At 39.4% G+C, this 14,525-nt stretch overlaps 1 protein-coding gene across 7 annotated transcripts in view; it reads left to right on the forward strand.

The window, feature by feature from the left end:
* Nucleotides 1-14,525, forward strand: part of MEGF11 (multiple EGF like domains 11) — a 269,153-nt gene that overhangs the window by 59,117 nt on the left and 195,511 nt on the right. For all 7 annotated transcript variants that reach the window (XR_003993112.1, XR_003993113.1, XM_030497267.1 and 4 more), the window contains exons 2-5: nucleotides 2,767-2,893; nucleotides 7,354-7,477; nucleotides 9,981-10,082; nucleotides 11,609-11,709. Coding sequence is in view for 5 of the 7 variants with exons in the window: in XM_030497267.1 (XP_030353127.1) it covers nucleotides 7,362-7,477; nucleotides 9,981-10,082; nucleotides 11,609-11,709 (319 nt within the window). In the remaining 2 variants the exon portion in view is untranslated. The remainder of the gene's footprint in view (nucleotides 1-2,766; nucleotides 2,894-7,353; nucleotides 7,478-9,980; nucleotides 10,083-11,608; nucleotides 11,710-14,525) is intronic.

Consider the following 14,525-nt stretch of genomic DNA (forward strand, 5'->3'; position numbering starts at 1 on the left):
CCTTATAAGAGTGCTCAGCACTGAAGCACATCTTCAGACTTCATAAGATATCCATGGAACTGTAAGAACATTCACTGTAGCAATTGCAACTCACACTGACACATTTTAGAGCTTAGAGATTTAGAGCAATTTAAGAGATTTGAACACTTGGTTCCTGTTAAAATCAGCCCTCCACCTAGTTATTGGAAAACTGAGCTGCTGTGGTTCAAGGAGTGTGAGGGATACAGAAAATAGGTGGACTATAGCAGTTAGGACCTTGGTGCGTTTATCCAGTCTTTATCAGAAAGCCTCTAAAATTACATCTTTGGAAATGGAATTAGTTGCTTTATTTGTACTGAACAGCACTTGCTTCACCGGATGATATAGCAGAGGGGGCTCTGCTAAGACTAGGCAAACAGGACTCTGGATGTAGCTCTTCATCATTTTCCTTGGTGACTTCTCCATAAACTGTGAAAATGTCTAAATTTTGCTTTTATTCTTTTATTTCCCAAGTCATGTTAATTACAGAAAGTACCATAGAATAGTTTAATTTGTTTCATTCACAACATTCACTGGAACTTCAGCCATGATCTTTGGTTAACCCAGGTTAACTTCCCTAGAGAGCGTAGAATACTTTTATGCTGAGAAGTTCAGGTTCCTGCTTAGGTTTATTGGCATTACTCTTATGGCTAGAAGGGCAAAGTTGGAGCAAGCTTGTCTCCGTTGTATGAACTCAAGTGTAAGGTAAGAAAGCTCCTAGTTTTGTATATCTTGTTGGCATTTTCCCAGCTTGTGCCGCTGGGATTGGCCTCTCCAACTGTACAAACTGGTCCTGTGCCATGAGCTGTCCCAGAATACTGCAGAGGAACCTCCTGAAGGTCAGAAGCAGTTGAGCTGTCCTGGTCAGCTCTGTTTCTCCTCTTATCTGTGCCCCCTCCAGGTGACAAGAAACTTATGCCTGGAAATGATACCAGGGACGTTTGCGAATAGCAGCGACTTCTGTATGTACTCAAGTATTTCCAGCTATTGAACTGCCTTCTTGACATCACAGACAGAGGTGCACACAGATCTTAAAGAGAGCAGTGCTTGAGAGAACATGGAAAAGCTGAATATGTGACTGACAGCATGGGGTTTTTTAGCACAAATTACAGACCAGCTGTTTTGCCCTGCATGGAAGGGATAATAATTTGCCCTCAGTACAATGACTTCTAGAGGTTTAAATAGACCTTGTTAACTGAAATATTATCTTTTGTTAACAGAGGCAGCTTTTTGTCTACTGTCTTAATCATGCAAGATGTCAGGAGAGAGAACCCAGCAACGCAGTGCATAGTCTGATGTTTCTGCTGCTTCTATCACTCGAATTTCTCTGTGCTCAGATGATAAGTGCCAGTGCTTTTGTATGCAGTACCTGGTCCTTCCTAAAGTGTTTATCTATTTAAAACAGCTTTACATTTTCATTAGAAACAAAACAAAACCACAACCTGCTGTTGGCAATATTGCTGTTGGTCGTGGCAACAATTTTTAGAGGTGACTAGTGAGTGTGAGTGGCTTAGTTCTTGACTGCCCACATTAAACCAGCCTCTTTCTTAGCATGTTTTCTGAGCTCTGCATATTCTTCAGCCCTTTCACAGTATCTCAAGTTATTAATCATAAGTGGAAGCATCCAAAAAATCCTGATCAGTTTTGAAACTGATGGCCTCATTTAGCTTTCCTAACAGCTTGTTTCGAATAAAATCTGATGTAAAGCCAAATGAAGTGAGTGTTTAAATGATCCCTTGCCTAAAGTATCATGAAAATTTCGGATGGGATGAGAAGGAGGAATGCCACCGAGGGCAGCTTGTTGGAAGCTTGCTACTACTTAGAGACTAAAATAGTGTAATCAGCAAACACTCAGTCACTTTAATGCTCCTTCAGTGAAATCCAACTTCTTGTTTTCTGGCTTAACTCTTCTCTGGCGTTTTCCTCAATTGCTCACCCACAAATACTAGACTAGATTTGAATTTTGATGCACCTCAATTTTCCTATTTGGTAGCAACTATAATTAAGAACAGAATGAGGGAACCTCTTGATAAATGTGATATGTTTATGAAGAATCAACATGGCTTTGTAAAGGCTTCATGAATTGTTAAAGCTCTTTGAGATAAACATGTGGATCACAATGATCCAGTTAGGTTTCCAGAAGGCTTTTGCAAGATCTTTAATCAAACTTCCTGAAAAAAACTCAGCTTTACAGAAGAAAACCTCTGTATGTAAATAAAATGTCATTTATGTGATAGGAAATGACAGGAAACAAAGTCTGAGAGTCAATGATTGGTTGCTAACAGAGGAGCAAGGAGGTGTCCAATGAAATTGAGGAGGCAGATGGAAAACCAAAGGAAGTATTTGATGCTGCACATGGCTGAGATGTGAGACCATCCCAGGATGTCACGCACACTAAAATTTAAGGAATTGAAATTTACATTTTAATGGATCAGAAATTATTAGAGAAATTATTGGAATAGAGCCCATGCAGTGTTATTAAATGGAAAGGTGCCACTTGTGGCTGAGAAGGTTGCAAATTGCTGGAAGCTACAAGGGTTGAAAAGGGACATGTTACTGTCAACCATCTTCTTCCACTCCATCCTAGACACGTGCTATTGGCTCAGAACAGGATAGTGCTCTGCGGTCTGGTATAACACCATTATCTTATGATATATATTTAGAATGGTTTATCTCATTTCTGTCTAAATTTGTTTCCACTCCCCCAAACACACTTTCTTTGACTCAATATGTTTTCTCTCCTTCTAGCTGATTGGTCACAGGGCCAAGCAACGTCTGAGGAGCTTTTGTCTGCTATCCTGTTAATGTGCTCTGTGTCTTCATGTGCTGTGAGTCTGTAAAACCAGGATCCATTAGGAATTTTTAGCACTTCGAGGTAAGACTTTATTAACTTGGCTCCTGTTTAAATGCATTGCATAGAAATTTGTGGAGAAAAATCAGGTTAGGTTAATCAACTGCATATGCATTTAGACATCGAAAGGAATGATTTTCAAAAGTATACGAGCATTTAAGAGTATTGCATGGTGGTGAAAGACACTTGTGTAAATGTTTTCCCTTGTAACAGCTGGACACCAAGCTCGTTCCATCCCAGATTGAGAGAAAAATATTCAATTTACAACTTTGTCATGGACTGGAAACTCTGTTTGAATATCATGTTGAAGTCGTGTTATGAAACCTTTCGTGACAGGAATGTCAAAATGAGACATGTCACTACTTGTGCCCCTCAACAGGAAATTCTCTAATGGTCATTTTTTGTTAAATTTTCTAGTCTGTGAGCCAAGGAAACAGAGGAGAAATTTAAGCTGTGATTTTGGTTTTCTTTTTCTCCCGGTGACCTAGAGTATGCAGTAGTCCTCTTTCCCAAGAATATTACCCAAACCATGTCGTCAACAGCTAGAGAAAGCTTTAGAGAAAGCTTTAGGGGATACTTCCTTCACCCAGCAACGATTCTTTGGAGTCTTATTTTCTCTGCATGTAGGTCTAATCTTCAGGGGTGCTGTCATCCTCAGCTTGTGTTGTACAAACTGCAAAAGAGAGTAACAAACATGCTTTTGTCCACACTCTGATGTACTTCATCCAATTTAAACTATCACCTGCATCTTCTGGTCTCTTTGCAAACCCCAGCACAGTTTCCTCAACAAAGATTTTTCTGAAGAGAATCCACAGACAGATAAATCAATGACTTGCCACCTACCAGTTTTTTTACAGCTAAGATTTGGGGCTTAACAGTGAGTGTGTGTTTCTTTCTTGCTGGAACCAGTGACTTGTATCAATATTGTAGGTGAAATGCTGAAATTCATTCAAAAAGGAGTGAGGTATGTGAAAATGGCTCAATAAGTATCAGATACCTAACCTGATCAGTTGTAATCTGCAAAGAGAGAGACACTTGTGAAAAGTCACCAGCTTGTATTTTGGCCTGAAAGACCCTCTCTTGTGCCAGATTGTACTTAAATTGGCTTCTTTCACTCCTGAAAAGAAAAATCAGGCCTGGAGAGACAGAAAGTTAGAGTCCATTTAGGGATTGCGCAGAGGACCACTGTCCCATTTGTTTTCTTGTTAAAGGCTGCCTGTCCTTGTGAGAGTGGCAGTGGCTGAGAATGGAAATGTTTATATAATCTGGCTACATCTTTAATGAAGGTAGAGGCTTTATCCCCCTGAAAGGCTGTTGCTGCCTCCTTGGAGAACATGTTTGAAACATTAAACACAATGCAAGAATGTAGGATCTATCTCCCCTTCTGCTCCACTCCCAATGGGAATCTGGTGGAGTACTGCCTTCAGCTCTGGGGCTCCCAACATCAGAAGGACATGGAGCTCTTGGAGTGAGTCCAGAGGAGGCCAGAGATGCTGCGAGGGCTGGAGCAGCTCTGCTCTGGAGCCAGGCTGAGAGAGCTGGGCTGGGGCAGCCTGGAGAAGAGAAGGCTCCTGAAGGGGAGACCTTAGAGCAGCTCCAGCGCCTAAAGGGGCTAAAAGAAACCTGGAGAGGGGCTTTGGACAAGGGCCTGTAGGGACAGGCCAAGGGGAATGGCTTTAACCTGCCAGAGGGGAGATTGAGATGAGCTCTGAGGCAGGAGCTCTTCCCTGTGAGGGTGCTGAGGCGCTGGCACAGGGTGCCCAGAGAAGCTGTGGCTGCCCCATCCCTGGCAGTGTTCAAGGCCAGGTTGGACACAGGGGCTTGGAGCAACCTGCTCTAGTGGAAGGTGTCCCTGCCCGTGGCAGGGGGTTGGAACTGGCTGAGCTTTAAGGTCGCCTCTAACCCAAACCATTCTATGATTGCGTGATGGTGGCGAGCAATAAAAGCTGAAAAAATCCCAATGTATTAGACGTCATTACGGGATTCTTTTTTGATGTTGGTTTTTAATATATGTGTTCCTATTTTTAGAGTTTTATTCTGAATCTTGTAATAGCAACCATTCCATTTTGGTATGAGGTCTTTTCTATTAACAGTGATCAAAGTGAAATATTTCATTTGAGTTAGAAAAAGAGACACTTGAGATGAATGAGGTTCTGCTGTATGTGGCGAGTTGGATGTTTCTGATATACGATCTGACTTACGAAGTTGGAAAATTAATTGCACAAAGCAGTTCATTTCTAAACAGATAATAAATTCATATTAGCATTAAAAGTTTAGAAAACAAGTTTGAACCTCTTTCAAATACATTACAAACAAATATTGTGTGTGCTATTAATGCTTATAAATAATTCTTTGGTGTTTGTTTGGTTTAAAACCCAAACTGATACTTTGTTTTCTTAAGAACAAGCTGACATCTCTAAGAACTGCACAATTCAAATATAGGGCTGCTTTATTTAACTGTGAAGAGGTTCACTCTCTTAATGTAGAAGTCAAGCTGTCTTTCTGCCTCTAATTAATTTAGGGATAAACCCAGGCTGTTGATGTTCTCTAGAAGTTAACAAACTGAGCACAGAACCATGTTTTGATTTAAAAACCCCTCTATTAAGGATTGTATTTCCTTAAGTGGTTTTGCCTGTCTCTTGCTGTGACTCTTGTGTTGATAAGAAGCAGGCTTTCCTCTGGTCTGATTTCTTCAGTCTTAGCAGGTACCAAAGATGTAGAGAATGAAGAAAGGGGTTAAACTGCAACCTGCATATATAATGCTTTGGTCTCTGTACTTTGGCATTATTCATATGGTAGGTACTGTAGTACATTAAAGGCATCTTTTGAAGTTTTTTTGTTTAAAAGGCTGTCTGTCATTTTGTTGAGCCTCATACTTGGGTAGTTCACATCCGTTGGTACATGCTATGTTAAAAGGAAGTTCAGTTTACACTCAAACAAGCTCTGTTTTTGAACATTAGGTTTGTTGAACTTTTGTCTCGTGAGCACTTCCAGGTCAGCCCCATCAAGACATTTTTCCTCCATGGAGTAGTGGTGTCTGGTACAAGTGTAACGAGTGTCTTTTCAATAAACAGAACTCCCTCTCATGTCATCAGCCCTCTTAATTTCCTGAGTAAGCTTTTGCATTGTTGCCATGGGACCTTGAAACAGCCTGCAGGTGGGGAATGGTACTCCCAGGCTTAAATCCATTTCATGAGGAACATTAACATTCTATCATGTTAATTAACATTAATATGACTTACATGGCTTAAGACCTATCTTTGGGTTTAGCTGAGCTCTAGGAATAATTTAAAAGATGAGCTATTATTCCCATTGGGATCTTGACTTCAAATCCACTAAAGGCAATGGGTGTCCTTGAACTAGCTAAGGCGGCTCTGAATCAGGAAGTAGTTTCAGATCAGCTTTCCTGGCTGTCCCTCTGCTGTTCATTCTGCTTTGTGACAAGTTCTTTATGCTGGGCTGTATATCAGTGCCCGGCAGAACAAACCTCTTAACTTCCCTTTTGCTGTTCTGGCCCGTAAGGCAATGAGCCATGTGTTTCTTTAGATGATCATATGAAGCTTCAGTCTATTTTTAGGGCAGTCTTGTTGCCAGGAATAATTTCTGGGTCTTTTGATTTCAGTGGTGGATTATGTGATGATGTGAATGCCTAAAATGGATATTTTAAAATATATTTTACTGACTTAATGTTTAACAGATTAACACCTCTGTAAAGTTACATTTAAAAGCAGCTTCATATTTCCTATCTATTTTGTATTGTTGACTGACATCATTGGGGGCCTCAAGGCAAATACTTTGGCTTTGGTTTCGAAGCCCCAAGTGAGCAATAAGTAGATATAAGTCATTACATTCAATAGATGAACTGTAAGATGATGAAGAGACCACAGCTAATAAATTTTATGCGATCTGTTTCCAACTTCCATGCAAATATTTTTATTTAATCTTTGGTGTTCTGCATAAAGTGACCCAGGATGTTGACCTCTGTCACTCTAAGTGATCCCCATCTGAGAGTTAGAAAGTGAATTGATTTCGCTTCAGTCATGTAGTAAGCCTTTGTCTGAGCTCTAGCCTACTATATTGACACTTGTAAAACCCATTTAAGTAAATCAAAGGGGGTGTTTGGGTATTCTTCCATTTGCCTATAGGTTGATGGAAGAATAGTTTGTTTTAATACCTCAGTAATTTATTTTGTCATTACAGACAGCTGTAAAAATGATCAGTAGCAGCAATGTTCTTTGGAAGAATCATTGTGCTTATCAATGTCTTGGGTAGCTTAATCATCAAATTCATCAGGTTTAGTAGGTTTAAATGTATAAATTCCTTTTAGAATGCTTTGACTGTTTAGCTGATTGCTTTTTGAAGTATTTGAGTTTGTAAATAACTCCACAGTACTTGGATTTGCACAAAAGGAAGGGCGAAAAGGCCTAGAAGGATGTTTTCTTCAAAATTGTCTTTAATAGCTGTACATTCTTTTCTTCACCTAGATACAACAATGGTGGCACATATGCTGGTCAAGTGGATTCTAAAAGGGCTTATTCTGTTTTTTCTGCTCAAATCTACTCTGTCCCTAAACCCAGATGATCCAAATGTTTGTAGTCATTGGGAAAGGTAATGTATAACATGCTGTTTCAGATCTTTACATGTAAAAGGCAAAATAAGAGCCATAATTTGCTAAATGCCACCCTGCCTCACGAAAGAACATGAATTTGCATGACAGAAATAGTACTTCTGAGCACCTCTGAGGGTTTGAGTCATCCCAAAGAATTGGTTCTAAAGCTTTGAGGATTTGGGTCATCCCAAAGGATTGGTTCTAGCCACATACCCCTGTGTTACCTGTCTGCTCAGTTGTACTTTGGAAAGCTCCTCCATGGTTTCAGCTAGAGCACTCCACAGGTGTATTTTCATTTATCATGGAGAGACCTAGAGAAATGGTGGCCTTGTTCTGTCTTCCTTTTTTCTGGTTGTGGTCAAGCAGGACTATTAGAGATTTTAACTAAGTTTTAAGCCTTTCCTGCTGCACCATGCAGGTTTTTTCTGTATGTCCTGAACTTTGTGACTCTATCTGCCAAATTTGTGTCAGGATCAAAGAATATCTACATGAAAGCACAGAGAACTAAAGGCCCTGGTAATTCTTGCTCTCTCTATTGTTACAATATCCTCATGCTAAAAGTGGATCTGTGCAGGACAGTTCTTATGAGTACATAGAAACCCACCAGCTTTGATAGGGTTCACAGTCATGCAGGGTCTGTTTGCAGAGGCTAAAGTTCGTGTGCTTTTAAGCTTAACTCACTAAATTTCCAGTTCTGTGGTTTAGTTTCAAGCAAATATGAATTAGTGTCCATTTTAGCACAATAAACCCCTTTAACAAAAGCAGAAATGGACTCATATATTAATGACACTGTGGTTTGATTTTAGAGGTCTTAAATAAAGAATTGTTTGCAGGTTTGCTTGCAGCTGCAAAGCAGAAACTAGAGAGGAAAGGATTTTGCAGTCTGTGTTGTGAGGTGAAGTGCATTCCGAGCACAGGAATAAAATATTGATTTTGTCTGAAGATAGTCAGCAACCCAGAGACCCAATCAAGGAGAAACAAAAATTAAATACCAAAATTGATTGGTTGTACTGACCAAGATGACTTTGTTACTTAGATGTTAATAAATCAAAGGGAAAAGATTGTTAGGGCAATTGCTGGATAACAACCAGGATCATAAAATAATAATCAAGATTCCTGAGTGTTACTGCTTTGTGTTAATAATGAGCAATGTAAATATTTTACATTTTGCCATTAGTGGCAGTAAAATCATTATTGTCAAACCCAGCAAACTGTGACAGAGGGCAAAAGCAACATCTTGTAGAATCTTGGCTTGTCTAGAAGGGGCATGACAAGCATGGCAGTAATAGTCCAGTCTTCGATTTCAAGCCAGTCAGACCCTCCAAGCAAATATTTTGGTATTACCTAAGGAGTGCAATCTCACAGGGCTTAATCACATCAGCAGTCCCACTGACAGGAAGGAAATCACTTGGAGGATTAAAATAATCAATATAATGAATGACTTGGAGGGTCTAATTCCTGGGTCTCAACCCTGCCTAGAATGATTTCAGTATCATTCTCCAAAGATACTGTAGATCTGATAAAGTTGAGCTTATTTCCAGATCAGAACGTGAGATTATGGGTCTCTTGGGCAGTGCACACACTCACTATAGGGCAATGCAGTGTTCTAAAATGACTGACACTAACAAGTCCATGAGATTTGTGTTCCTGTATCATGTGAGGAGCCCGGACACTCTCAATGTAATCATAGCAATTAATATAGTACCTGATACATGAGTTTTGGGAAGGAGATTGATGAATTGTTAGAATTGTTGGAGCTCTGTGATTTCTAACCAACTTGCCCAGTTTTGGTTTCTATCCATTCGTTTGTACAAAGAGAGCTAATCCCATTCTAACCATATGTTCCAAATCTAGATACCAGTTAACTCACATTGCAATTTTCACATAAATCTGAGGTTATTTCTGCTACAGATTAAAAGGATTTAATTTGTGCTTCAGAAAAAGAAACACTCTTCAACATCTTTTATGAACCATTTGATTGATGCTCCCAATAGTTGAAGTAGTGGTGCTGCTTCATCCTAAAATGACGTGTGAGCATCCCATCATGCTGGCAATATGCAGCAGTGCTAAGTTAATACAAACTCTAACTGGCATTTTGGAGTACAAGCGAGAATTGACAGTCTTAGGCAGGAAGACAACTGAGATGTTTTAAAAACATGGTGCTTTCCTCTCTTTTAAAATGTGCAGCAGTAAGTCAACCAAATACTCTTCACCTTCTAAACTACCATGAATGTAGTCCCTTTTCTGGAAGGGAATGGTTTGTTACTCAGACTGAAATCACTGTTTCAATTATGGAGCCAAAGTTAGCAGCATTGCCAAAATTTTCAGAAAGAGCTGTGGTTGAAGGAAGCTCTTTTCTGTTTTTTAATAATGCCCGAAGTTTCTGAGATTATTGATTTAATTCTTTTCATACTGGAGTTGGATGAGTAGCATATACAGGGAACTGAAGCTTTTCAGGTTGCAACAAACAGCCTTTCATTTCCTTTCTCTGTCTATTCCTAGCTACGCTGTGACAGTCCAGGAGTCCTATGCTCATCCTTTTGATCAGATCTATTATACAAGATGTACTGACATACTGAACTGGTTCAAGTGCACCAGGCACAGGTAAGAACTAATCCCCAGACAGTTTTGTTTTGCCTTTTTCTCTCCTCACATACCTTTTATTTATGCAGATTTTTGTGGTACTCTAATGCAGATATGTATGGAAAGATGTATTTCAGCACGATAGCCAAGGTGTTTGGCATTCTAGAGGCATTGATTGAAGTAGAGAGATTTTTGCCTGAAATTTGGGTGAGATCAGTAGTCATCAGTCCCTTACAGGACCATTCAGGAGTATGTCTCCTTGCCATTCACTTTTCCATGTGGCTGGAAATGATAATTGCATGACCAAACATGACCAACTATCTTTTCCAAGTGATCAGTGCATGTCCAGGTTTATGGTAGGAAGTCCCTGCAGCTCCTAAATCTTGAAGAATCAGATACTTCAGGGTTAGTGATAATTACGAATGGATCCATATTTGAAATACTGCACCCAAATCTGTATTGAATATCTGATAAAACAAGGATGGATCCATTCCTAGCACTGCATGAAAGCTGATACCAAAAGTTAATTTTTCCCAGGCTCCAAGATATCACTGTTAATTCATTCTGATTCCAAGTAGAAAAGTATCCTACAAACACCCACTAATATTTGAAGTCTTTCAAGGGAGTTTTAGCAAGCTAATTGGTGCCTTAACTCTCAGTAGCAAAGAGATTGGTCAGCACCATCCCAGTCTGACTGTGGGTTTTGCTTTTTAGCTTCTGTGTTCCGATGTATGGAATTGAACAGGGATGCAGAGCTTTCTGCACTGCTCTATAGACTGGAATGCAGCAGGGTAAATTTGATCAGTTTATCTAGCATGAGGGACAGTAGATTTTATTCAGTTCAGGTAATTTCAATTAAACTAACATGAACAAAGCTGTTTTGAAGTGTTTACTGTTAAATATTCTCTGTTAAATATTCTTTTTCTAATGTTGTATCATTGCTAACACTAAGAAGAAGTCTAGAGAAGCTACAGAATACTTACCACTTTTTCATTTCTGTAGACTATGTACTGTGGTGGGGAAAACATGCTTTAAATACTGCACTGGGACTATAATGGCATTTTGCAAGACATTAGTGCCTTGGAAGGGTTAGCAAGTAGGAAGAAATCACTTGGGGTTAACTTTCCATTTTGTGTAGTGAGAGCAGTTTCTGTCGTGGTAATGGCTTGTGTAGTGCAGTGACACAGTGGAAGATTCTGTTCGTTCCACTGGTGATAGCTGACGTTGCTGATTTGCAGAAATGAATCATCCGTCTCAAAGAAACTCCTTGCTCTTGCTTTAGGACTGGGGAAATGGTTGAAGATAGCAGTCCTAGGAAGAGCTCCAGTGATTGACTGGCATGAATACTGTGTTTATAATACAAGTTATATTTCAAGTTTCAAAACAAGTATTGATCTTTTTTTATTGTGGCTTTTAATATCAAAAGCTTTCATGCATTTTAAAATAATTATTGAATGCTATCCTTACTATAATTTAACACAAATATAATTCCAACAGTAGGCATTGATTTTCTGTATTTTCAAATGGCTTTCTGTCTTGCCATTTAGAATAAGTTATAAAACAGCCTATCGAAGAGGACTAAGAACTATGTATCGGCGAAGATCTCAGTGTTGCCCTGGATATTACGAAAGTGGAGACTACTGTATACGTATGTACAGAGCTTTGCTTCAGATCTGACAATTAAAAGTAATTTTTGGAGGAGCTGTAGACGCATTAAAGATGGATTGCAGTAGTAACATTGAAGGCTGATTTTCAGAGCTGCTCAGAACCTTTGGGTCCCACTGATTTCAGTCAGGATTGCAGATACTGAACAGTTCAGGTCGTTACAAGTATGTGCATTCTAAGTACCTAAGCAAAATTTTGCTGAAATCATTGGGGAGGTTGTTAATCAAGTTCCTGAAGTGAATCATGCCTTACTTTGGGGAGTAATTTATGCCAAGTATGCACTAATGTTAAAGAATTAGGGGAACTAAAAACACACTTATGAGTAAACTGTCACAGAGTTTATTAAACAGCACAAAGTTTCTGCCTCTTAACTTGGAAAGTTCTTACTTCACATACAAACAGTTAAAATCTCAGTGTGTTTCACATGGTTCCTGCCAATTTTGTTCTTTTGTTCTTTTTAAAGCTTCACAAATGTCAGAAGAACTTTGTCCTAACTGCACTGTGTAAGTAAATAAGAAGCTCTGGAGTGTGTTAGGTCAGTCTGAGTGGGACAGAAAGCAAAACAGATCTTTCAACAAAACCTAAAAGCTTTATTAGTTAAAAACATCCTGTACATTAATGTTGTGTGTTGTCAGCATTGCAGCTTTGCTCAGGAAGCGGAGCTGGGGATGTCTTATCTACACCTTGTTAGATGGGATTATGACACAAGAAAAACACAAGGAAGTTTTGATGAGCATCAGAATCCAATTTTTATAGACAGGTTTAGAATGCCACAGAATAATTCAAATGTTAAAATAATACAATTATCCAGCTAACTTTATATATCTTGACACAGTGCTTTAAAGCTATTCGTATCTAGTTGTGTTGGTGTTTTTATCTGAGTATCTATATTGTACTTATATTGTAATATATGAGCACCTCAGGAACATGAATAGACCCTAATCTCATTTTGAATGACCTTTATACCAAACAGTTACTTTGAAAGGGCTTTGGACTCTGCAAAATTACCAACCCTTTGAGATAAGGCTGGTAGAATTAGCTTGATTTTACAGCGGGAGTAATCATTTGATCTTTTGAAGTGTGAAGTGCTGTTACTCACGTTCTGAAAAACATTTAACATGACCTATTGCTGAAGTCCTTCCTATGTTAGATGTGTACTTACCTTTGAACCCCTCAAGGGTCAATAGCATTTCAGCAGTTGTTCCACATTCTTTTATTACCAACTTGAATTTTGTGACTCAAAATCCTGTCTGGCACAGAACATATTCATTTTCACTTTTCTCTCTGCAATCTATTGATGGCTTTTATTTTCTGATTTTAATTGCCATCCTGGTTGCAACGACAGGAGATCTCTGCGGAGTTCCTGATTTTATGAGGATATTAACATTTATTTTGAAGTGCTTTTTGGTTAGTATTAATCCTCAAGAGTCCTGCTGCTGCCAGACAAATATTGTGGAGAAAGAACAGCATAGACCATAAACCCAAGTTCTGCTAATGCAGAACAGACAGCAGCTACCTGGTCAGACCAGTTGTGCGTTTATATTTCTAGTTGCAGGTTATATTTAGGTTTACGTGTGCAGGAATCAGGTTCTTACACTGGATGATCTCCATGGTCAGAAATGTGAAGTACATGCCTCAGGGCCATTTTCTATCTGTTGTCCTCCCTGGGAGATCTGAGCAGCAAGTGCTGCTGAGAGAGAAATGATGTAAAGGAAGAAGTTCTTCATCATGATTGATTCTAGATACTTGGTCTTACTGCTTTGATACCACAAGAAGCCACAGAGCAAAACCAATCAACCAACCAAAAAACCTCATTGAAACACTGTGACCCTGCAACCAACAGTTTGAAGGCACAACATTTTGCTAATGTGATCCCTGTGCCAACAAGCAAGTTCTCCCATTCATCATTCTTTGCAGTCAGCAGTGAGCTCAGTTTTCATTCCTGGTGGCACCTCCCTGCTTTTGCCTTTCCTTCCCTTTCCCATTTGTTTCTTTTCTTTAAGCGGATACTTTCTACTGTTGTCTGCCAAGGTAGTCGAGCACTCCTGTCCCACATTCCTCCAGACACGTTCAGTGCCTGCTCCTTTAATGGCAGCAGCTACAAGAGGGAGGTCAGGAGACACCATCAGAATCATCCCATTTGCCTGTGCTACCGTAGGGTGGCACGATTCAAGATGAGCATCCTATTGGTAAGCCCCACTGACACAAAGGGAAGGAAACTCCAGCCCTGCAGAGAAGGTTCTCCAGACCCAGCCAGCCTTTTAAAATCTATTCCATTAGCAATCATGGAAGCCACTACAACATGGGGAGGAGAGAAGACATCCCGCAGTGAGCCTGATGATCAAAAGAAAGTTTGATTAAAAAACATTGTGTAGATTAAAGGCTAATTGGTTCTTCTTTCATTAATAGCAGTCTTTATTTCTTGCAAAAGTTAAATAGCTTTGTAATTAACAGTGACATGTTTAGACTAGAGAAGACTGAGTTTAAATCTCTATTAATGACTGTTTCTTGGATTTTAAAGCAGGAGTGAAGGCTTTCAGTGACTGTTTTGATCTTCTCCCTTCTCATTTATTATTTTTAAAGGAATGTCAGATATACAGTTTTATCTTTGTCCTCCTGTTGGGACTTACTAAGTGGATTTGGTCTAAGAAAATCTACCCTCAGTTCTATATAATCAGGATGACCCAGAGTTTCTTGCTCTGCCACTCTGGTGTTTTCTTTGCCTTTCTGAGATCTAGATATGCTGCTGCCCCAGAAAATGTGGAATTCAGGCACAAGGTCAGGTAATTTAAATTGTTG

This window comes from Strigops habroptila, chromosome 9 (genome assembly GCF_004027225.2).
Source record: "Strigops habroptila isolate Jane chromosome 9, bStrHab1.2.pri, whole genome shotgun sequence".
NCBI classification, from domain to species: Eukaryota; Metazoa; Chordata; class Aves; order Psittaciformes; family Psittacidae; genus Strigops; species Strigops habroptila.